At 37.8% G+C, this 25730-nt stretch overlaps 1 protein-coding gene across 1 annotated transcript in view; it reads left to right on the forward strand.

Annotated features, from left to right (window-relative positions):
• The window catches only part of LOC115215546 (microtubule-actin cross-linking factor 1), a 318219-nt gene that overhangs the window by 278141 nt on the left and 14348 nt on the right, over positions 1–25730 (forward strand). The window contains 11 exon segments of the mRNA XM_036505700.1: positions 769–928; positions 1741–1935; positions 3517–3645; positions 5208–5351; positions 5944–6132; positions 6374–6513; positions 7599–7903; positions 8319–8431; positions 9869–9985; positions 10136–10253; positions 24756–24833. Coding sequence (XP_036361593.1) covers positions 769–928; positions 1741–1935; positions 3517–3645; positions 5208–5351; positions 5944–6132; positions 6374–6513; positions 7599–7903; positions 8319–8431; positions 9869–9985; positions 10136–10253; positions 24756–24833 — 1688 coding nt within the window.

A 25730-nucleotide genomic window follows, 5' to 3' on the forward strand; every position in this document is an offset into this window, starting at 1 on the left:
TTTTGGAGGCCCTGAGGAGGTTTGAAGCATTACTATTCTTCTTCTAAACCAGAAAAATGCAAATTATATGTTAAAGTTTTAATTAAATGGAAAAATTCTCCAGAATGATGCCATTTTTTACATGGTGTGCTCTTGTTTGAATGAAGAATCCTTTCTCCAAATAAACAGATCTAGTGATAGATTACTGAGTTAGCTCTTAAGAACCTCACTTGTCTGGTGGGCATCCAGAAGTCATGCACCACTTTCTCTTCCTCATCTTTTGTGTGTGTGTGTGTGTGTGCGCACGCTCCAAAGAGTATCATATTTCTCCATATTGGCTATTTATTATAATGCAACATCCCACCTCTAAAATTATCACACACATTGATCTATGTTGGCCAAATGATAGAGGAGTGCTCAAATCATGTTGAACAAGATTTGGTTTCAATAAAAACTATATATATATATATATATAATTTAAAAATAGGATAAAATCTTTATAAGAATTTATCAAGTAGTTAGCATGAAAAAGCTCATAAGAGAAAAAAACCATCAATTTTTCTGTTAAATATATTTATTTATCACATGCTAGGAGGGACTCTTAAAGTCAAAACTACCAAAATAAATTTATTTATTTTGGTCGTATTCATTCATTCATTTTTTTTTTCACATTCGTTTTCCCATGCTAGTATGGGTTAGACAAATATATCATTGAGACATTCTTTTACAAGAAAAGGATTTCTCATTCTCTTCTTGAAAGTTATGAATTGTTATTTTTCATTTGTTCAGACAAAGAAATCTAGAAGAGGCTCTACTGTTCTCTGGTCAATTCAATGATGCACTGCAAGCTCTGTTGGACTGGTTATCAAAATCTGAACCCAGTTTGTCTGAAGATCAACCTGTCCATGGTGATATTGAAACTGTTAACAACCTTACAGAAATACACAAGGTAAGCAGACTTCTTTCACCTCGACTGTCGAGGGTTTGTTTTGTTAGTTTGTTTGTTTTTAGAATATAGTATTTATTTTATTGACCCTATTAAAATTTCCATGGATGGAAAATGTCAATATAAAGCTGACTGTATTGATCTGGTCAGATATTGAATTATCTAATGAGATCAATAAAAACTGGGATGTTATGGATGAAAAAGACATTTCAGTTGAACCATAAGAATCAAGGTTCAATTCCAACAAGAAACTAAGTCTTCACATGCTTTTCTGTTTATCGACTCATTTTATCTCATTTCCACTAATGTCTAATGATTTACATTCAGCTTTTAAATGGTATTTTACACTTTATTTCATAAATAAAATTTCAAAATATACAGCAAGATTATATTAAATTATATTATCAATGACTTTTTAAAGAAAACAGCAGTGTTTTTATTTTTATAGTTGAGACGTGCAACACATTTCTGACTTATAAATTATGATGCAGGATGCATAAAAAAAATCATAGTCAACAAATACATGCTGTACGCAAGTTCAAACCATGATGATAACTAAAAAGAAAACGGTAAAGAATTAGCTACATGAAGACATTATTGCCATCTGCCTAACTTTACTAGTGCCATGCCGATGGCTGTGTAAAATAGGGGAGATTTTTCTGCCACACTTTGTGTAGTTCACATTTCTAACAATAATCCTAAATACTTGGTGTATTTCACGCTTCTGGGACAACCATCAAATACCTGACACATTTTATGCTTCTAATGCTTATTCTAAATTTGATAGAAATATTAATTTCTTTTCTCTTTCTCAGGCTTTCCAACAAGAATTGGGTGCCAGATCTAAGACTGTTTCTTTTGTACGCAATGCTGCCGAAGAACTGATAGGAAAATCCGAAGAAGACACAAGTGAACAGCAAGCACAGTTGATAGAGCTAACAACTCTATGGGACCGTATATGTACATTGAGTGTTAACAAACAAGGACGTCTAGAACAAGCTCACAGAATGGTTAGTTTCCTTTAAGATGTGAAAAGTATTATAAAGCCATCAGCAGATTTCATTAGGGTTATTCAATTAATTTGGTTGAATATTATAACCATTATTCCATGTTCATATTGATCGGATGGAATTCATTGAGGTAGATTTTTTTTCCATGGCCAGATGCTCTTTTTCTTACCAACCCTCACCTGTTTCCAAGCTAGGGTGTTTTTCCCCATGGTTAGACAGGTCTTTCATGGAAGACTTGAAATGAATGACCTCACATGCACAATGGTGATGCTCATCTACAACCACCAGTCTCTCACACACACACACACAAGCTTCTCTCAGTTTCTCTCGACCAAATTGGTCATTCCAGGGCTGCAGCTGAAGACACTTGGACTAGCTGCCGTGCAGTGAGACTGAACCTAAAATCTTAACCAATCAGCTATCAAAATAAAACTGGTGTAACTTTATACGCAGACAATACAAACCTGTCAGCTATAAACATGTCTTCTTCTTTGGACTGAAGGCTCAAATTATTGATCCACTCTGGCTCTCCACCCCTGTCTGCCCTGTGTCAGTCTGCACATTGTCAGTTACATCATAGGGGGTGGGCAGGGGACAACACAAGAGATGGAGTCCCTAAGTTTCCTTTCTCAATCACAGTACCAACTAACAAAGAGGTTCATCTCTGCTGCATAAAATACATTGTGGTTCTCTGTATTATGCAAGACATTGATCAGGAAAATCAAGTGAGTCATTTCTCCAGCCTCTCATGATATCCAGTGTCCTGCTGCCAACAGCTTCACCGTAACCCAAGCTTGGAGAGCTGATAGAATGCTACCCCTGCTCAAGGGAACTTCAGGGTGCAGCTTAACATCATGCCCAGAACATGTAGTAAATGTAAATAGATATTCCAGCGATTTCAACATTGAGTACTCTAGATGTTTCAACTTCACTCCTCCTCTTTGAATTTTAGCCATAAGTGACTGAGTATCCCACATATACTCGTACTGTTAACATAATCCTTAGTCAGAATCAGCACAACACTTTTAGATGCTTAAGCTAAAAGGTAAATATTTAAAATTAAAAATGTTAATTGGCAATCCGTCAGGGTTCCAGTTGGTCTGATCAATGGAACAGCCTACTTGTGAAATTAACATACAAGTGGCTGAGGACTCCACAGACACACATACCCTTCATGTAGTTCTCAGGGAGATATAGTGTTACACAATGTGACAAGGCTGGCCCTTTGAAACATAGGTACTAATCATTTTTGCCAGCTGAGTGGACTGGAACAACATGAAATAAAAGGTCTTGCTTAAGAATACATTGCACTGCTGGGAAATGAACTCGCGATCTTAAAATCATGAGCTAAATACGCTAAGCCACATGCCTTCACTATTCAGAAAACTACAAAATGGTGTCGAAAAAAATATTTTGGGGAGACATAAACATCAACTGCTTTGAAAAGGGAAATGAAATCTAAAGAAAAGAACAAGCAATGAATGGCTTTCTAAGCTTAACTGATTATCACTCTTCTCAAATGTCTCTTATTTGCACACACACACATGATTTGTCTTTTCTGTGTTTTTTTTTAATTTAAAGGCTGAAGACTTCCATAAAAAGGCCCAGAGTTTATTGGATTGGTTAGCTGAAGCAGAAAGGCAGCTTCGCTATCAAGGATCTTTCCCTGATGATGAACAGGCTTTGCTGAAGCTGAGGGATGACCACAAGGTATTTCATTCATTCTGAAAGTTGTTGGAAATATTGTTTAAAACATTCATGAAATAATAAGAAATGTAATAAGGACGAAAGTAGTTCTTTCTACTAAAAGCACAAGGCCTGAAATGTGTGGGGAGGGGACAAGTTGACTACAGCGACCCTGAAGGGATGAAGGGCAAAGTCAGCCTTGGCAGAATTTGAACTCAGAATGTAAAGAGTCAGAAAAAATGCTAACATTTTGTCTGACATTCCAATGATTCTTCCTGCTTGCTGCCTTAATAATAATCTTTCTATTATCGGCACAAAGCCTGAAATCTTGCAGGGGGAGGGGTGAGTTGATAACATCAACCCCAGTACTCAACTGGTATCTTATTTTATCAACCCCAAAAAGATGAAAGGCAAAGTTGACCTTGGCAGAATTTGAACTCAGAATGTAAAGACAGACAAAATGCCACTCAGCATTTTGCCCTGCAGACTAACCATTCTGCCAGTTCAATACTTTCATAATAATAATAATAATAATAATGACTCTGAAATGATTTGAGCAATTATTAAAATCATATTTCAAGGAAAATTTAAGATAATTCCTTTCTGTACTCTGAAAGCACCCACTACATTCTTGGAGTGGTTGGCGTTAGGGAGGGCATCCAGCTATAGAAACATTGCCAGATCAGATTGGAGCCTGGTGTGGCTTCCTGGCTTGCCAGTCCCCAGTCAAACTGTCCAATCCAAGCCAGCATGGAAAATAGACGTTAGACAATGATGATGATGAATACTACTTTCAGGAGTCCAGAAAGGAATTATCCTAAATTTTCCAAGAAATATGATTTTAATAATTGCTCAAATCATTTTAGGGTCTCTTCAGAGTCATTCAAATAACTGATCCAGTTAACTGATAGGTTGTCTGTATTCTCTTTAACCATTAAACTAACATCAATTTATGTCTCATTAGGGAACAGTGGACATCAATTGATATTTCAAAAACCCTACATGAATACAGCTATGATCAAGAAAAGTGAATATTTTACAGCACTTTTTGATAACGAGATCATACATTTATTGTATGGCAGACTAACAATTATTATAATTTTTGTATTTAAAGTAAAAATATAACAATAATCCTTAAGAAAATGTGATTCCTTTGTGTTTTGCTTATTTGGCAAACTTTCTCCATAATTTAACAGTTAAATAAGTCTTTAACCCTTTCGTTACTGTATTTATTTTGAGGTGCTTTGTGTTTCTTTCAATTAATTTTAAATATAACAAAGAATTTCGTAAAATAACTCCGTTATCAATTCAGCTAGTGTTAGGAACATAAACTGTGACTAAGATTTGGTGGAAGATTTTAATTCAAAACTTATGAAAACCAGACATTTGTACTCTGAGCCAGAAGCGGTTTCAGCCAGGCTGGTAACGAAAAGGTTAATATCACCTCAAAAAGTGATGTTTTAGCATGGACTAAAAAAAATTACTAGTTTCAACTTTGCATATAAAAGATACCACCTCAAATTATATTACAGATTTTGATATAAATATATATATATATATATATATTTTTTTTTTCTCAATTCCAGAAATTCGAAGAAAATCTCCTGTCTAAAGAAGCCGATTTAAGAGAAGCCTTGACCATTGGTCAAGAAATAATTGCCCGTTGCCATCCTGATTCCCTGTCCTCACTGAAAAATTGGCTTTCAGTATTACGGGCTCGGTGGGAAGAGGTAAAAATTTCTTTCTTTTATCCAACAATTTCTGGAAGGATTTAGTTCCATCAAGAATTTCATCCTTTTATTGGTTTCTGTCATTTCAGGGTTTAGTGATGGGGGACAAACACAAAGGCACACACACACACATAGATATATATGCATACATATAGTAAATCCAAAAAGAAAAATGAAGAACAAACACAAAAATAACGCAAGTATGTGGTACATGCAAAGTATTAGCAGACGCTCAGAAGGAAAGAAAGATGGTATAACGTTTCGAGCAGACGCTCTTCTTCAGAAACAGAGCAAAGTCCAATAGAAAAAGAAGGAGGAAGAAAATCGCCAACAATTCACATGTGGATATATATATATATATATATATATATATATATATATATATATATATATAATGGGTTTCTGTCTACCAAATCCATGCAGAAGGCTTTGGTTGGCCTGAGGCTAAAGTAGAAGACACTTGCCCAAGGTGCTATGCAGTGGAACCGAACCTAGAACCATGGGGTTAGGAAGCAAATTCTTACCACTCAGCCACATCTGTGCCTATAATTTGTCACATTTTAATTATTTTTTTCTTTTTTACTTTAACCAGTTAACCTCCTGGTCCCGGCAACGAGGCTTACGTTTGGCAGATGGTCTGAAGGTTATGCGCCAGAACGCAGCCATTCTTGAAAATCTGCTTCAATGGCTGGCTGATGCTGAAGGTACATTGTTGAACCAAAACCAAATGGCTATACCCGAAAATCTGGAAGTTATCAATCAACTTATAAAAGATCATCAGGTCTTTATATATTTTTGCATTTACATTTTTTCTACCTTCTCTTTATCTATTTCCCTCTTCTGTTAACTACGTAACTTTGCTTTTGTTATTATAATTAATCTATAACGATCATTGCTGTCCTAAATGGATTCTTGAAATGAATATTTTCCTTTTTAATCAGTGAACATTCTATTTTAATATTTTTTGTTTGTTCCTAACCAATATTGTATCCATTATCACTGGTTGTCTGTTTGTGTTGTAGGACTTACAAGGTGATATCTCATCAAAACAACCAGAAATTGATAAATTAACGAAGACTGAGAAGAGGCGGTTGTCAACGACAGCAGAATCTTCTCAAATCCCCATATTTAGGAAAACTAGAAAGTCTTTTAGCAATATAAGGTAAAGTTCTTTTTGCTTTGTGGGAGATGAGGGAGCAATAGGATTGGGTATTGTTTAACCCCAAGGTCACCCTTATGATTAAAGGAGTTCTAACCATGACTATCCTGTCTTTTATTCATGTATCACAGTATTGACCAGACCATCAGATGCTGTTATACACTGCTGGTCACAATACGCTTCCAATTCTATCTTGATAGTGCCATTTTTTTTCCATCTTGACCCTAATTAGTTAACTAGATCTTTCCATTGTCATGGAGACCTTCCAAGTGGCCTGTTTCGATCTCTTGGATACCACTCGACAACTGCACAAGTCCACCTGTTGTCAGTGTCTCTTGGATCTAAAATTGTATTTTTTAGTTTTTTTCTTCAATTTATGTAACTCTGTAATAATGGTTTCTGAATTAGGCACAAGGCCAGCAGTTTTGTGGGAGCAGGTGAGGCTGATGATGCCATAAGACAGGTACTTGACTGGTCCTTGCATCTAGCAAGAGACTGTGACCCCTGAAAGAAGCAGCTTTCATAGTAGGAAATGAGGCAAAGTGACATCAAAATGGGGTTTCTTGCTGTAGAGAAGCTACACAACTACTCATCTGATAGAAGAGAGGATGGGGTAGAGCTAGGAAGAGCTAAAGTAGTGATGATAAGGTGTGTGTTGTTTCTTAACCCTGTCACACTGTATTCTTGCTTTAGCAGCAGCAACAGGTGAAACCTCATCTCTGCTGGATTCCTAGTAAAGCAGTCATGAACTACACTTGTAGAAAAAGAAGATTCTGTCCATTGGTTTGCCTGAAATCGTTACTCTTGAGCTGTGTATGCAACTAATTATTTTTTGGCCGAGGTGGGGGGGGGGGTAAAGTTAGACACAGGGGCCCAGGTTTGAAGGGGCTAAAGTATGAAATGAATGGAGACAGTAGAATGGGGTGTGCGTGGGTAGAGGTTGCAAGATGGGGAACAGCTGACAGGGGTGGAGTGAATATAATAAATGAAGAACTTATGTTTACAGATATTATTCCTCTGTAAAAGATGAAAAAATTTCTGTTGAAGAATAAGAATTTCTTAAATATTACTTTTTATTTTGCATCTAGTCGAGACACTGGCCGCCGTACACCAGATCCTCAATTCAAAAACCCACGAGTTGGGGCTCTGTTTACCAAATGGCAGCAAGTGTGGCTTTTGGCTATGGACCGACAAAGAAAACTACAAGATGCCCAAGAATATATGAATGAAGTCGAGAGAATGAAGAACTTTGACTTTGATGATTGGCGGAAACGCTACCTACGTTGGATGCATCATAATAAGTCGAGAATTATGGACTTCTTCAGGCGTCAAGACAAAGACCATGACGGAAAAGTCACTCGTAAAGAATTTATTGATGGAATCATATCTTCAAGTGAGTTTCTTACTTTTGCTGCTGCTACTACTACTACTACAATACTTGTTTTATGTCTGTTTTTACATGCTAGCATGAGTTAGATGAATATATTGTTGGGACATTGTGAAACAGCTGGTTACCCTTACTCGCTTTTCAACAAAGAAATCTCTTATGACACATGGTTTTGAAAGTGAAAAGCTAACAGATATTTTGTTGACAGGGAAAATAACAAAAGTAACATTAGTCCTTGCTTGTGGCTCAAAGATTTTCAGAGAAGCACAAATGTACACATACATGCACACACACAAAATAGGCTTCTTTCAGTTTCCGTCTATCAAATCCATTCACAAGAATTTTAATTTAATTTTCATCTTTTGGGATTCAGTTTCCCCACAGTTATTCTGTCTAATGTGATATATTTTTATATTACCAGAATTCCCCACAACAAAACTAGAAATGGAGGCTGTGGCCAATATATTTGATAAAGATGAAGATGGCTACATAAACTACAAAGAATTTGTTGCAGCTCTGAGACCCGATAGGGATGTAAGTATCCACATTGTTAGAGTTTCTCTTCATACATTGGGTTTTTTTCCTTTTTCTTATCAGACAAATGAAACCCCAGTGAGGTCAGCAAACCACTGAGTGAGGTGTTGTATTGAGGGAAGTGGCTCTATACCTGGTGTTGAGAAGTTAAGGTTTGATAGAGGGACAGGTGTAGGGGCCAAGCATCTTGCCATAAAAGAGATATGTGGCTAACCTGAATGGAAAGAGATGATGAGGTGTCAGGGCCTACCGTCAAGGTACAAATGGAATATCAGAAAGAATTGGGACAATGGGAAAAGATTTTGAATTTATTTTGCAAGTAATTTTATCTGGAACTCATCATCATCATCATCGTTTAACGTCCGTTTTCCATGCTGGCATGGGTTGGATGGTTCGACCGGGGTCTGGAGAGCCAGTGGCTGCACCAGGCTCCAGTCTGATCTGGCAGTGTTTCTACAGCTGGATGCCCTTCCTTATGCCAACCACTCCGTGAGTGTAGTGGGTACCTTTTACGTGCCACCGGCATAGGTGCCAGGGGAGGCTGGCAATGGTCACAATTGGTTGGTGCTTTTTACATGCCACCAGCACAGAAGCCAGTCAAGGTTTGAAGTTAGCCCTGATCCCACAGACTTCAGATCAGAAACATTTCAACTGACCATCTGAAAATCTCAGAAACAAGATAGCAGGTACAAATTGAGAGAGATTTGGCTGCTATTTCTAACAGGTTGAGTGACTATCTAAAAATGATAAATCTCCTTTCTGAATCATATCTACCCAGCTTCTGTGGTGTGTATATTCCCTGCTGGACGAGAAGCTGATCCCTTGCTGTATTTTTGGCAGCTAGGTGGACTGGATCAATGCTAAGTGAAGTGTATTGCTCAAGAACACATCACATTGCCCTGTCTAGGAATCATAACCACAATCTTAGGACCATGAGTCCAACACCCTAAACACTAAGCCATGCACCTCTATGAAGTGACTACATAAAGCCCCTCTTTCCCTACTTTCTATTGGCTCCTTATTCTTCATGGCATTCCATCAGCTACCTTCTCATCTTCTAATTGAGTAGGAAAAAACTAGGACTTACTACTACATTAAAATAATAATAATAATGGTTTCAAATTTTGGCCCAGGGCCAGCAGTCGGGGTCAGGGGAGTTGATTACTTTGACCTCAGTATTTGACTGTTACTGATTTAATTGGTCCCAAAAGGATGGAAAGCGAAGTTGACTTTGGCAGAATTTGAACTCAGATCATAAAGTCAAACGAACTACCGCTAAGCATTTTGTCTGGCATGCTAACAGTTCTTCCAGCTTGCTGCCTTAACGACAACAGTAATAGCTACAATTTCTAGTTATTAGTAAAAATTGTAATTAGCAAAAACTGCTCTGATTCCTGCTATGATATAATGGTGTCCTTGCAACGTGATTCTTTTCAGACTGGTAAACCTGCAACAGACTCGGAGAGGATTCAAGATGAAGTAAGCAAACAAGTCGGACGATGTACCTGCGTTACTCAGTTCAGAATCCACAAAATTGGTGAAGGAAAATATCGGGTCAGTAATAATTCCTCCAGTCTTCCAATCAAATTCTTTAAACAATTCTCTTTTGCTTTAACTCGTCCTATTTCCTTCCCATTTCTCTTATTTATTTACATTAAGCTAATTTTTTTAATTATCTTTGTTTTCTTTTTCCTATTCCTCTAGTTTGGTGATTCACAAAAATTACGTCTTGTTCGGATTCTACGGAGCACAGTAATGGTACGCGTCGGCGGAGGCTGGGTTGCGTTAGATGAATTCCTCGTTAAAAACGATCCCTGCCGAGGTAAAGTTTATTTACAAGATAATTTTTTTTCAAAAAAATTTACCAAATTCTTTAAAGTTTAAAAAATTTCTTTAAATGTTTTGTTTTATATAAAAATATTAATTTTAAAATATTCCTCATACAATTTTTTTTTTTAATAATTTCTTGGAAATTAACTTTAAAAATATTAATTGCAGACTCTGTTTTATCTTCAGTTGGAATTATTTTTCTATCATTTAAAGTTCTATCTTTTATTTTAAATAATGGTACTATATTTTGTTGCTTCCTTGGTCAGCTGATAGCCTTTTTTGGTCGTAACTCATTTCCTGTATCAATTAAATTCGCTTTCATTTCAGAATTGTAATAATTATGGCAGCAGATATTATCTGGAGGTCATGTTGTCATTTCTAATCCACATTTATTTCTCATTCTTGAAGAATTTTATAATTTCATCTAACTCTTCATTCTCATTAATTCAATCTTGTTAATTTAACTTTTTCATCTTATGTAAAACCTTCATGAAGAACCATTAAACATTCATTTTGATACTTTTAATTAACAGTAGGACACAACTACATTTATCATCACCATTTACTATCATCATTATCATCATCATCATCATCGTTATTGTTGTCATCAAGTAACTGTCTCCCTTTTATTTTTTTTATTTCTTACATCTAAAAATCATTCACAATTTCAGCTTTAGATTTTTTTAAAACCCCACCCTACTACTGAATATCATTAATGCAGCCCTGTTTGCAAGACTGCCTTCAGGCTGTCCCTTGTTCCCTATTCTTCACGTCAGCTCCCCCTCCTCTCTAGAAGCATTGATCACACTGGCCACACTAAATTCAAACTGATTTTTGTTTCTAATCAGTTCAGATAATTCCATGTATTTTACCCTCAAATTACATTTACAGAAACCCTTCATTGTGCTACCATTCCATCACACAGAATTTCTAAACAGATCCAATACCATCATTGTGACCACCTCTCATCAAAATTCCATCTACTCCCATTTTTCTTTACTTTTTTTTTTTTCAGTGTGTTTCAGTATCCTTCCCTCTCTTTATCACATTACCTCTTCCATTAATAATTTTTCACTATATTTATTAAACTGAAAATCCAGCTCATATCACAGTGTAACTAACACAATAGAAACTAGTTTCTACCTCAAGGCTACACGTTCAGTGGTCTCCATTATTTTAGTGCCATTTTCCAAAAATATTACCTCTCCGACCTATGGATTACTCTGACCAATTTCCTCACGTTGCAACCAGCATGTTTCTTCCTTATTATCTGCTCTTCAGAAAAACTCTCTCTTCCTTCTCCGTTTACCCTTCATCTCTGTTGCATGTATTACACTTTAGTTCCATTTTATAGCCTCATTTGTTATGTCTTTAGCTCTGTTCTCTATGGGTTGGCTTGGTTTGTAAATCTTTATTGCTTCAAGCTGGTTTTATTACTGCTTAATGAAACCAAGTCTATGGCTTGATGCTTTTCCTGTTGTTGTCAACCATCAAACTGTAGCAGAATTTTTTTGTGTTATTTTATTCTTATAGTTTCAGGTAAGAATAAGGAGTTCTAAAACAGTTTAATTTAGATATTTACGTAATATAATTTAGTCACATAATTTAGTTTAGATATATATTTCATATATAGGATAATACCCTGTGTGTATCATCATCATTTAACTTGTCTTCGATGCTGGCACGATTTGGAATCTTGTCAACCCATTCAACCCACACCAAATGGAAGATGGATATTAAATGATGATAAGGTATTCTTCTATAATCATCATCATTTAAAGTCTGTCTTCCATGTTGGATGGTTTGATGGAATCCAACAGGCCAGAGGACTGTGTCGAGCTCCAGTATTTGGTTTAGCATGGTTTCTATATCTGGATGCCCTTCCTAATGCCAACCACTTGTTCTATATGTGAAATATGTATACAGACACATGAAATATTATCAAAAGGATGGGCATATATTTGCATTTACATAGGATCACAAATGAAATTACTTTTAATATGGAACTTCTTTGGGAATTAAGACATTTTACCATTTTGTAATTAAAGATTGTAGAATGCAATAAATATACTGAATTCTTTTGCATTATAATAATGTTATTGTCATAGCATCATTTTTAAAGCTGAGAGATTTTGATTCACAAGTGCTCAGTGGAAACTGAAACGGGAGTTTATAGGACCCTACAAAGTTCTCAGTTGTCAGTTTGCATCAGTTTCACCATTCCAGTTGTAGGTAGGGGTCATCATAAGTAACATTTGGTCTTGTTACTTTTTTATATTTCCTCGATTTTCATGAAGATTTCACCTTGTATAATGCTAGTTTCATTTGTTTTGTTTTTTTAAACTGTTGTAGATATTAAGGTGACCCCCCTTCACTATTAGGTCTCCCAGAGAAAGAAAATATAATTACATTTGAATTAATCCAAACTCGAATGAAATTTTGTGCCTTTTGGTTAGACTTGATCTACTGACTGAAAAATCTGAAACTCTTTTGAGTTATAAGAATCTAAATTTAATGTTCAGGAGCAGGTTTACCTGTTTCTTTCCTTTCTGTCTCGAATATTTTACCATGGTCCAACATCTCAGTTACCAGTAAGTCTTTGAATATCACATTTGCTAGTATACTTGTGTGAATTAGTCATTAGATACACCAACAAATCATCATCATCATCATCATTTAGCATCATGCTAGCATGGGTTGGACGGTTCGACCGGGGTCTGGTAAGTCATGGAGGCTGCACCAGGCTCTAGTCTGATCTGGCAGTGTTTCTACAGCTGGATGCCCTTCCTAATGCCAACACTCTGTGAGTGTAGTGGGTGCTTTTTATGTGCCACCAGCACGGAAGCCAGTCAAGGCGGTGCTGGCATTGGCCATGTTCGGATGGTGCCTTTTACATGCCACCGGCACAGGGATCACAATTACAATTTCCATTGATTTTTGATGTTGATGTACTTGACTCAATAGGTCTCCTCAAGCACAGGGTCAAAACGGTGTTTCTTTACTTTCCACCTGCACAAGAGTCAGTCCAGTGGCACTGGCAACGGCCGGGTGCCAGTCATAGGATTTGGTTCAATTTCAAAGTCTAACCACACATAAACAAACTTACATTTTCTCATGCCTTTGTGAGTTTAAAACTAAAATTGATTTCAAAGAAGACTTCAGAGGATTAGCTAAAAAATTCTCTCGGTGTCTCCTAGTATGTAAAATACTGAATATTGTTGTATGTTGTTTACTATCAACCTGCAAGTGGCAAACGCTACATTCATAGCTTCTTAAGCTCTTAGCAAACAGTGACTTCATTCATTGTTAATCCATTGGTCAGGGAAAGAGGTTAAAACCATCGCATTTTGTTTTCTTGTGACTCCTAAATTAACTCTTCTTTATCAAGAAATCATTTTATATTTATTTTTTTCTATATTTAACTTTCATTTTCAGAAATTTATTTCATATTTCCTTTCATCATGTTATGAAGGTTGTTCAATATTGCCAAATGTCTTCTTTTTATTTCTCTCTCTTTACTAATGAAATCCTGTCTTTGCTGTTGACTTCAACTCAATGAATAATAATCCCATTTAACATTATATTCTTATGCTATTTGTCTCATGAGCACAGTTGTTTCTCCTTCACACACAAACACTGTTTGATTGTGGTTCTCGACACTCTTTTCACAAGTCATTTTCAAAATGGCTGCCTCACTGTTTTCTCACCTAAAATCTAAACTGTTGAATGTAATTTGGATCATTTATGGTTTGGAAGTTGTGCATCTTCACTTCATTGATATTAATTCTTGTTCTTTTGTTTGCATTCATCAGACTTTTGGAAGAACTTCCCCCCATAAAATACCTTTGTTTGGGGGATATTCCTTAAATACTACCATTTGCATTATTTGATTTAAGAGAGTCTGGTAACTTTAGAATTTCTCAGTTTATGAAAACATTCTAAACATTAATTCATGCTTTGATTTTTGAGAGTTGAGGCATTTTCTTGCATCAAATAATTCAAACCTTGGTAATTATTTTAAATTACCATTTAATAACACTTCTCACTAATTAAATTCTGGCATTTTCTATCCTTTGATATGAAGAAGTAATTAATTTGCAGTTGCAATAGTTAAGTGTTTATCCTCTCATTTGAGTTACATGTTTCTATCATCATCATCATCATCATCATCATCTTCATACTGTTCACTTTTCATGTTTACATGGATCTAATGGAGTTTGTTGAGCAGATTTCCTACTGTTGGATGCTCTTCCTGTCACCAACCCTTACCTGTTTCCATGGAAGGCAATATTTCCCCCATGGCCAGACATGTTTTCATGGAAGACTGGAAACAAGCGACACTGCTTTCCACAAGGCTGCCACAAAACTCGATCACAATTCCTCTCAAAGTCATTGTATATTTAATATCAAATTTTTACAAGTTGTTAACCGAAAGAATCTAAGTGTGGCAAAAGTAAGCATGTTGTTCCTCTACAATTTGGCAGGCAGCGAGCGTACGTGTAAGACCCATTCCACAGGAGATTGTTTGAAAGAAGCTGGCAACATCAACACCTCACTGCTGATGCTTGGCCGGTACATTGAGACAATGAGAAGTAATCAAATAAGAAAGTGAGTTTACTGATGCAGTGTCATTGAGGCAGATTTTATACGGTTGGAGTAAGGTGTAGAGGGGCCTCTGCTAGGTTCCTCACAGACAAAGAACATAGGTATAAGATCTGGGTAAGGAACAGTGATGTGATTGGGGCCATGGGTATACTCCTTGCTGAAAAATGGGTCGACAAGGTAATCGAGGTAGTCAGTCTGTGATAGAATATATAAGCTTAGACTGGTGCTGCAACATGGAATAGCAACCATTATCTTGGCTGATGCCCCTCAGCCAGGTCTACCTGATGAACAGAAAGATCGATTTTATGACACCCTCTTGCAGACTACCTCATTGATGAATGACAGGGACCTTCTCTTTGTGGCTGGCGACTTCAATGGACATGTTGGACATCATCTGGGGAGCTTCCATGGTGTGCATGATGGCAATGGATTTGGTTCCTGCAATGAGGAAGGAACCAGGTTGCTGGAATTCTGTGATGCAAATGATCTTATGATCTTTAATGCTATCTTCAGGAAACCTGCCAGTTCAGTGAGCACACTAGTCAGATTGTGTGAAAAAGAAGGGTCTGGAAGTTTAAGGATCCTCTAAATAGACAGATTTAGAAACATATTACTGGAAGCCTTTGAGAACATAGAGGATGATATAGCAGCATACAACATGGAGGACAACTGGAGGTTCCTATAGGACAACCTGTTGAGGGCCACTGACCAGATCTGTGGATGGTGCAAAGCCCCCTCTTGATCTCAGGTGACATGGTGGTGGAACAATGTAGTTGACAGGGCCATTAGGGACAAGGAACAGGCCTGGAAGGACTGGAAATGTGGTGGTATCAGGGAATTGTATTAGATAGCCAGAAGGGAAGCTAGGAGACAGGCTTACTTAGCGAGAGGGGAAGCAGAAAAGAGATTTGAAAATGTTCTGCATTGGGAGGACCAGAGACTTGAAGTGTTTCGAATTGCAAGGCAGTGTGTGTCATAGGAGAGAAATGTGTCCACTTGCATTTAATGATGCTGCAAAGAAAGAAACTTGGAGATGCCACTATGAGAGGTTGCTAAATGAAGAGAATGAATGGATGGAAGAGAGTCTGCCAAATGTTTGACCCAACTGAGGGACCAGCTATCCAGATTGACAGTACTTTGGTAGATAAAGAAATTAAGGATATGAAGACAGGGAAAGCCCCCAGCCCATCAGGAATCACCACAGAAATGTTTAAAATATCTGGCAGTGTAGGCTATGATCTAGTCATGCGAATAGTTAACCAGGTGATACATGAAGGAGTCATACCCAACGACTGGTGTAGCAGCACCATAGTCAACTACTATAAAGGTAAAGGTGATGCCTTGAATAGAAATAATTACAGAGGTATCAAATTGTTGGATCAGAGCCCAACTAATTACAGAGAGAGTTTGTTTAGATGAGATGCAGTTTGGGTTTGTGCCAGGGAGAAACACCACTGATGCTATATTTCTGGTAAGACAGATGCAGGTGAAATACCTAGCCAAAGATAAACCTCTCTACTTGGCTTTTGTTGACTTGGAGAAAGCCTTTGACAGGATCCCCAATCCCTTATCAAGTGGTCAATGGAAACTAAGGATAGATGAGCGATTGGTGAGAGCTGTACAAGCCATGTACTAGAATGTTGTCAGTAGGGTGAAGGTTGGCAACGAGTATAGCAAAGAATTTAGGGTACAAGTAGGGATTCACCAAGGATCAGTCCTCATCTCCCTCTTATTCATCATAGTCCTCCAGGTGATAACAGAGGAATTTAAGACAGGCTGCCCCTGGGAGCTCCTCTATGCTGATGACCTTGCCCTAATTGCTGAGTCACTACCAGAACTAGAGAAATAGTTTCAGGTGTGGAAGCAAGGTCTAGAATTAAAGGGCCTTAGAGTTAACCTAGCAAAAACCAAAGTATTAGAAAGCAGAAAGGGGGACAAATCATAAATCCCTTCAAGTAGATGGCCCTGCTCGATCTGTAGAAAAGGCGACAATAGGAACTCCATAAGGTGTACCCAGTGTAAGCTATGGACACATAAGAGGTCCAGCAATACCAGAGAAAGTTTAAGGGGGAAGATAGTTTTCGTGTGTGGAAGGTGCACAGGTACAAGAGTGAAAGGCAGATTGTTTGATGCTTGTGTGAAGAGCCATGCCACACAGCAGTGAAACTTGGTCTGTGACTGCTGAGGACATGCGTGGGCTTGCAAGAAAGGAAACTAGTATGCTCCGCTGGATATGCAATGTCAGTGTGCATACACAACAGTGTAAGCATCTTGAGAGAAAAGGTGGGCATAAGAAGCATCAGACGTGGTATGCAAGAGAGATGACTGCATTGGTATGGTAATGTGATGTGTATGGATGTGGACGGTTGTGTGAAGAAGTGCCGATCTCTACCAGTTGAAGGAAGCTGTGGAAAAGGGAGACCCAGAAAGCGGATGTTAAACAATGATGGTATATATATGTGTGTGTGTGACAGATTTCTTTTGGTTTCCATCTACTGAATTCAGTGACCAAGCGTTAGTCATCTTGGGACTGTAGTAAAAGTCACTTTCTCAAGCTACCCACAGTGGGATTGAACCTAAAAGCCGAAACTTCACCTCTTGTTCTTTGGTAAAGTAAATGTGGGTTATGGTTTGGGGCTTAGGGGATATAATACTGTCCATAAAATCATCCTAGTCTCCTGAGCAGACAAGGGATTCTCTGTGCAGTTGTGTAACTTGCTAGAAATAGCAACCAAATCTGATATTACTTATGGCTAGAGCACCTTTTATCATTATTCTGTCAGGGTTGGTCTGGGGTTAAACAACTCCTTAATTGCTTAAACACATTGATGTAAATTCACCAAAAATGTCATCTCTATCATTTTCCAACTCTTAATGTTCTGAGCTCAAATCCTGCTGGGGTCAGCTTCACTCTTCATCTCTCAAACATCATCATCATCATTTAATGTCTGTTTTCCATTCTGGCATAGGTTGGGTGGTTTGAGAGGAGCTGGCAAGGCCCGGAGCTGTACCAGATTCCACAGATTGATTTGGCTTGGTTTCTATGGCTGGAGGTCCTCCCTAATGTCAACCACATTACAGAGTTTACTCGGTGCTTTTTATGTGGACCCCATCACCAGTGCCTTTTGGATGTTAGGGGATGAAGTGTGGGTCAGGGGAGAAGGCCAAGACAGAACCCTTCATGGACAGGCATTATCAAAGTGGTTTTAGGATATCTGCAGGGTTCATAAAACAAAGTACCAGTCAAGATCTGTGATATCAAGTACCCCCTTTTTTCAAATTGTTGGCCTTTTACCTAAATCACAAACAATTATTACTTCAAACCATCTTCATTGACATTGTTCTTATCACCACCACAACCATATTATTATTATTATTATTATTGTTATTGTTATTGTTATTATTGTTATTATTATTATTATTATTATTATTATTATTATTATTATTATTATTATTCAACATGCCAGTCATTTCAGCGAATGTTTCCAGAAAGTTCTAAGCTACTCTTGTTCTACAGATTACCTTTCTTTCCCTGTCGGATTCCTCGCTGTCTAACCAAGACATGCTTTCTGGAGTCGTCGTCCGGGCTGTTTGCAATCTGAGCCAATCTCCCCTTTTTTTGTGCTTTGGCATCGGTTATTGTTCTCTTTTCGTTGAGGTCATTGCTTCTGCTATAATTTCATGTTGTCAGGTTTTGTTGCTGCTGCTTCCGTTAGTGAGGATTGGTGGGGGGGGGGGGGGCAGATGTTTCTTTTGCTGTTGTTGTTGTTGCTCCAGTTATTGTAGCTTCCTTTTTCTTTCCTCACCAATGGCTTCTTCAAATATTCACAGCACCCAACTAGAACTTTACATTGAATTGGTTCTAATTTCCATATAAAATCGAATATAGTTGTATTAAAATACCTTTTTTTTTTTTGTTAAACTCTCATTTAAAGAATTTTCTTTAACCCTTTATCATTCACATTGTTCTAAAAAAATGTAATGTTTTTTGGGTTTTTTTATTTTGTTATGAATTATCTTGTAGCTTTGAGATTTCGATGATGTGACCATTTAGTTTTAGAATGGCCAGACTTGGCTAACTTGAACATAAAACGGAATATCTGGACTGATATGGCTGATTTGAATGCCAAAGGGTTAATAGAAGTTGTCAGCTCTGAGTTTTACTGAAATGAATAATATAGATTCATCTATTAATAGAAATTTTTGCTGTTTTCACTCTCTTCCTATTCTAGAAATCTTCCTCACAACATATCATTGACATGTTCAGAAATTCCTCCAAGAAACCATGATTGGTCTAAAGATTTCAGCAGATTGTCTTTGTAATGCTAAACACCATTCTTCTGACCAACATTCTTCTATGTTCTTCTATGTTCCAATCATTGGACTGCAGCCATCTTGACCGAACCATCACAGAATCGACCATCACTGGTTTAAGTGTGCTTCACAGTGTTTTAGCTTTTGAATAATGCCACCACCACCACCACCACCACCCCCGCTGGCCTGGTGAGCAGACCAGCACTGCCCCTGGCTGGAAGGCTCTTCCATCACAGGGTTACTCATTTACAGCTGAGGACTGGAACAATGTGAAATGAAGTGTTTTGCTCAAGAACATAAATCACAACCCAGTCCAAAAACGAAGCCCATGATGTAGCATTCATGAGTGCAAAACCTTGATCACTAGGCCACATGCCTTCACACACACACACACACATACTTATAGATTCAGACATAGATGGGCACCGTTTCCTAACCTGTGCCTTGCTTTTGCTAATTGTTTTCTGTGTCTAATCATGAGAAGAGACACAGACATCCTCTTGATTCTCCCACCCCTTTCATCTGGCAGTAGAACCAGGATGTGACAACTGGGGAATGAAAAAGAGAGAGAGAGAGAGATGTCCCAGCAGTTGGATGGCATTCATTTGCAGCTGATTTAACGGGAGCAATGTGCAATGGATTTGCTTTTCTCAAGGACACAACTTACTGTCTGATCCTAGAATTGAACCCATGACATTATGATTGTAAGCCAAACACCCTAACCACTAAGCCATGCACTGTTGCTATATACAGATACACACAAACACATACATACACTGGGGTCATATATTTCATAATAATAATTTTAGTGTGCTCAGTGAGTGTTGCATATCTTACCAGTGATGGCAAATCCATCATGGTTATTAATCTCACTCAATAACATAATTGTTGACCATAACAGAACACCAATTTTTCTGTCTCTGGTTTTGAAATGTTGTGACATTTGGTCCAAGGTAGCTCTGCACATCCCACAGCCGGTTTATATACTATTGTCTGTTTAATAGACGACAGGATTACGGAAGAATGATAAAAATATGGAAGGATGATTTTCTTTTCTTTTTTCATTAGACTACGGCCATGTTGGGGCAGTGCCTTGAATATTTAATCGAAGGAATCAACCGCAGTTCTTACCTTTTACAACTTGGTACTTATTCTGTCTCTTTCTCTTTGCTGAACCGCTAAGTTATGGGGATGTATAAACACACTAATATCAGTTATCAAACACAGTGGTGGGGTACAAATACAGACAGAAACAAACACACATATATTCTCTCTCTCTCTCCCATACACACACACACACACACACGTACAGGATGTAGTGAATAAATTGTCATCTAAATTATGCAAAAATGAAAATAACACTGACATCTCATTTTAACAGATATATTCACCAATAATAACATAAAATATATCTTGAAATATTAAAGAGTAAATTTATTCAATAAAATTGCCATTGGCTTCAACTACGGCCTCCATACAACTTCAGAATCTCCTGCAACACTTCTTGATGGTCTCCTTGTTTAAGTTTGTGAATGCTGCCATAACCCTTGCTTTCAATTCATCTTTGGTGTTACAAGGAGTTTTGTTGGTTGCTTTGCTCAACTGTCCCACTCACAATAATCAAAAGGGTTGCAGTCTGGGGAGTTAGGTGGCCAGATGTTAGGGGTGGTATGGTCGCAGAAAATGTCTGACAGCCATGACTGGGCTTTCCTGCTTGTGTGGCATGGTGCAGTACCCTGTTGACAGACTTAGGATCTTCCAGCAGCCACCCTCTTGACCCAGGGCAGTGCTGCCTCCTCCAGGCACTTGATGTAAGCTTCTGTGTTCTATGAAGCTAGCATGATCCACTGGATGTGTGATGTCAGTGTGCACACACGACAGAGTGTAAGTGTCCTGAGAGAAATGCTGGACGTAAGAAGCATCGGATGTGGCATGCAAGAGAGACATTTGCACTGGTATGGTCATGTACTACGGATGGATGAGGAGAGATGTGTGAAGAAGTGCCACTCCCAAACAGTTGAAGGAATCCAGGGTAGAGGTAGACCCAGGAAGACATGGGACGAGGTGGTGAAATATGACCTTCAAACGTTGAGCCTCACAGAAGCAATGACGAAAGACCGAGACCTCTGGAGACATGCTGTGACTGCGAAGACCCGACAAATAACGTGAGTTCGTGGCTGTATCCTACACCAGTTTTGCATAACCAGCCGCAGCCCATTCAAAAGTACCTTGGATCATTGGGTGACCTACTGTGCTTGAGGAGACCTATTGAGTGAAGTACATCAACATCAAAATGGAAATCAAATGGAAATTGTAGTTGTGATACCCGTGCTGGTGGCACGTAAAAAGCACCCACTACACTCAGAGTGGTTGGCGTTAGGAAGGGCATCAAGCTATAGAAACACTGCCAGATCAGACTGGAGCCTGGTGCAGCCTCCTGGCTTCCCAGACCCCAGTCAAACCATCCAACCCATGCTAGCACGGAAAACAGACGTTAAACAATGATGATGATATATATATCTATATATATAAAACTCAACTTGTGTGTCTGTGTGTTTAACTTCCCGGCACATCTCCTCCTAGCCAACAAATCGTAGAACCACTAAAAATGGGTCACTTAAAGTTTAGGCGAATGAAAATTGAACTGCGCTATTTCTGTTACGAAGTTCATCTCGCAAGTGCAAAAATCAATAATGTGTTTGTTTAGGCCTTATCCCATGCATTGAATAGTGAACTTTACTCAGTCAGCTGTTTGACGTGAACTGTGTTCACCACATGTGCAAGCATGCATAAATTGCATGAAAAATAAAAAATCAAGATATTAAAAACGAATTGCCATAAACATTGTAGAAATTCGGCAAAGAAATTAATTTTCGGGATGTAGCCTGGAGGGTTTTTTCGTATAAATCGTTTGGACTTTGTGAACACATACCAATTGTTTTCATAACATTTTTAACGCTTTGAATTAAATGTGACCATTTTGCGTTGAGTCTGCAGTTTGAATCACTTTAACCAAATTTTAGCAGGCCGGATTTTTGATCATCACGATACATCGCCAGCGACTCCCTGAAACTCTCCCCTGAAATCCCCGTTGAGAAATCTATATATATAAAACTCAGCTTGTGTGTATCTGTGTGTGTGTCTGTGTGTTTAACTTTTGGATCTACCAAGTTTCATTATTAAGGATAGAAAGTAGTGTGTAGCAAATCTATATATATAAAGCTGAAATTGTCTGTGTGTGGCAGGTTTGGTAGCCTTCGAGACCCTCTAGCGCAAGTTGACCAAAATTGAGAGTATGATAGAAGAAGGCTTGCTCTTCATTCTGTAGAAGATAAAATTCAAATTGGACCATGTTAACACCAAAAATTATTTACATCAAAAAGGTGCTTTTTTTTCTATGAAAATCCCTATTTTTTACGATTTTTGACTGCTGTGTCACCATTTTCCGGTGTATTTCAACTAGAAAAAATGTTCACTTGAAGAGAATAACAAGTTGCATAATGCAAAATTTTTACTTTTCAAAAATTCCAATTCTAAAAGGTCGTAACAAACCCAAGCAACACCAGGTGATACTGCTAGTTTATATATATATATATATATATATATATAAGAAAGAAAGAGTTCCTGTCTACCGAATCCACTCACAAGGTTTTGGTTGGCCTGAGGCTATAGTAGAAGACACTTATCCAAGGTGCCATGCAGTGGGGCTGGGCCTAGGACCATGTGGCTGGGAAGTAAACTTACCTTTTCTTCCTGAATATGCACTGATAAAGCTGGAGTACATCTAATATACCTGTACATCTTTTATGCCATCAAATATGTAAGTTGTAGGTATGAATTGAAAATTCACCGACAGAAATTGATTTTCACTCTTTGACTTGTTTTACATCTACTTTTCCATGCTATCGTGGGTTAGAGGAATACATTAATGAGGCATTGTTCTACAATTGAATAGTGAGGCTTGATTAGGATATTCGGCTCATGGTCATAAGGTTCTGAATTCTATCCCCGGTGGCATGTTGTGTCCTTGAGCAAGACACTTTATTCCACGTTGCTCCAGTCCATTCAGCTGGCAATAAGGAGTTGTTCCTGTATTTCAAAGGGTCAGCCTTGTCACATTCTATGTCATGCTGAATCTTCCTCAGAACTACATTAAGGGTTCGCGTGTCTGTGGAATACTCAGCCCCTTGCATGTTCTCTGTTGATGGAATCAACTACAACCCTTGCCATCATAACCGGCAGAGTGCCAGTTAGATATGTATGTGTGAAGAGAGAAAGTGACAATCACATAGACACACGCATTCATCGATAGATGTGTGGCCGTTCTTATTGAAAGCATTCTGTATCTAAACAGGAGTAGGAGTGGCTGTGTGGTAAGTAGCTTGCTTACCAACCACATGGTTGTGGGTTCAGTCCCACTGCATGACACCTTGGGTAAGTGTCCTCTACTATAACCTCAAGCCAACCAAAACCTTATGAGTGGATTTCGTCGGTGGAAACTGAAAGAAGCCCGTTGTGTGTGTGTGTGTGTATATATATATATATATATATATATATATATCTATATATATATGTTTGTGTGTGTGTGTTTGTCCCGCCAACATCACTTGACAACCGATGCTGGTGTGTTTACGTCCCCCTTAACTTAGTGGTTCAGCAAAAAAGGCTGATAGAATAAGTGCTAGGCTTACAAACAATAAGTCCTGGGGTTGATTTGTTCGACTAAAGGTGGTGCTCCAGCATGGCAATAGTCAGATGACTGAAATGAGTAAAGGAAAATTCCTTCCTGTATTCTTTAGTCAACTTCTTAACAAAACAGTAACTAATAAAACTTTTCATTCCAAATCCCTTCCATGAAGGAAGATGATGACAGCATCACCAAAATGATGACACAGAATACATTTGATGTCCGTGTGTGTGTAGGAATCTGTCCCAGCTGCAGTTTCTATGGTTTTTCAAAATTTCAGTTGATTCTTTTCATTGGAGTTATCTCCCTTGGGGTATTTTAGATTTTAAACCACCTTAGAAGGAGTTTTGTCTATTAATTGCATTGATAATCGAAGATTTTCCACTCTGTATCACATATGTGAGCCCCTACCATACTTGTATGTGTGTAGACTTACCACTGTGATGTTCCTCCTTCTGCGATTTGAAATTTCACTAAAATCCATCTCCATTTCTCATTCTCCAGATTTAATAGTTTAATATTCTTTTTTTATTGTTGCAAAATAATTTTTCTTTGTTTGGTTGGTGTCTTTTTTCATGGATTTTTTTCTCCACAAGTTTTGTCACTTTTTCCACAACTTTATTGTACAAATTACTCAATGTACATCTTGAGCAAGATAATCACACCCACCCATCCCTTTACACAACTGAAGCTATTCTGATGACTAAAACGAAGCAAATATCTAATCCAGACTCATTAAAATGTTGTTAACGAGAGATAAATATCAGCCAAGGCAGGACACTAGTGCAGAGAAAAATAATGTCTGAAAGCAGTCCCTTAATGCAAATTCCCTCCTGATGCCTGCTCCTCTTCAAAATAACTTTGTTATAATGAACTTTCTTCTCCCAGAATACTGTTTGGCAGTAAGCTGCTACAACACAGCCAAGATAAGTTTGAAGAACCAGACTCTGAAGAACATTTTTTGCAGTAGGTTCTCTTCGTTTTGGTGATTTCTCTATAGTGTCCTGCTTGATGGCTTCATTTGTGCGACGTTTGTGAAACAATTCAACCAGCTTATGATTTTCTACAATGCCAAAATTGACACAAAAAAAAATCACGTATATATATATATATACATCTATATTCTTTGTGAAATCAAAGCTTACCTCATCTTTCCTTTTTTCTTTTATTATTATTATCATTATTATTATTATTATTATTATTATTATTTTCTTTGCCATAATTGTGAGATGTTCACAATTGCTTTAACTTTGTTTATACAGCTTGCCCACTTCCATACATGAAGCAGTGTTATCCAGCTCGCTGCAAACTTGCTAGAGTTTACTACCGCGCTAAGTGGGAACACACCACTTGTGTGGTTTTGTTCAGTGACTTTTCCCTCCGCTCATGGTAAACCTTTCTATTGTCCAAGCTAAACCTGTCAACGTCAGTGTATTTTCAACAGCACCTGTCGACAAATATTCCACAATAATGTTCAGTCGTGCTCTTATTTTCTGTTGCTGCTGCTACTACTGCTGCTGCTGCTTCTTCTTCAGGACATCTTTCCTTTATTTACAATTCTTGTCTGCTGTTAGCTAAACAATTCTTTTACACTGAGAGCTCACTGAAGAATACAGCTTGGAAGATATTAATTAAATGTAGATTATGTAATGTTTAGAGGAGATCTGTATTGATCAAATATTTGTGTAAATAGCCAACCCCGTCTCTCTGCATTATTGGATAGTATGGTGTATTATAAATTCTCTGTGTCCAATATATGCTAGTCTGATAGAATGACGGTAAAAAGCAAAACGTGTGAGGTTTGTGGGTTTATTTTAGAGAGGCACAGGGATTAGTGAAGCTAAATACCCTTAATGTCGAATT

The sequence above is a fragment of the Octopus sinensis genome, linkage group LG9 (genome assembly GCF_006345805.1).
Source record: "Octopus sinensis linkage group LG9, ASM634580v1, whole genome shotgun sequence".
NCBI classification, from domain to species: domain Eukaryota; kingdom Metazoa; phylum Mollusca; class Cephalopoda; order Octopoda; family Octopodidae; genus Octopus; species Octopus sinensis.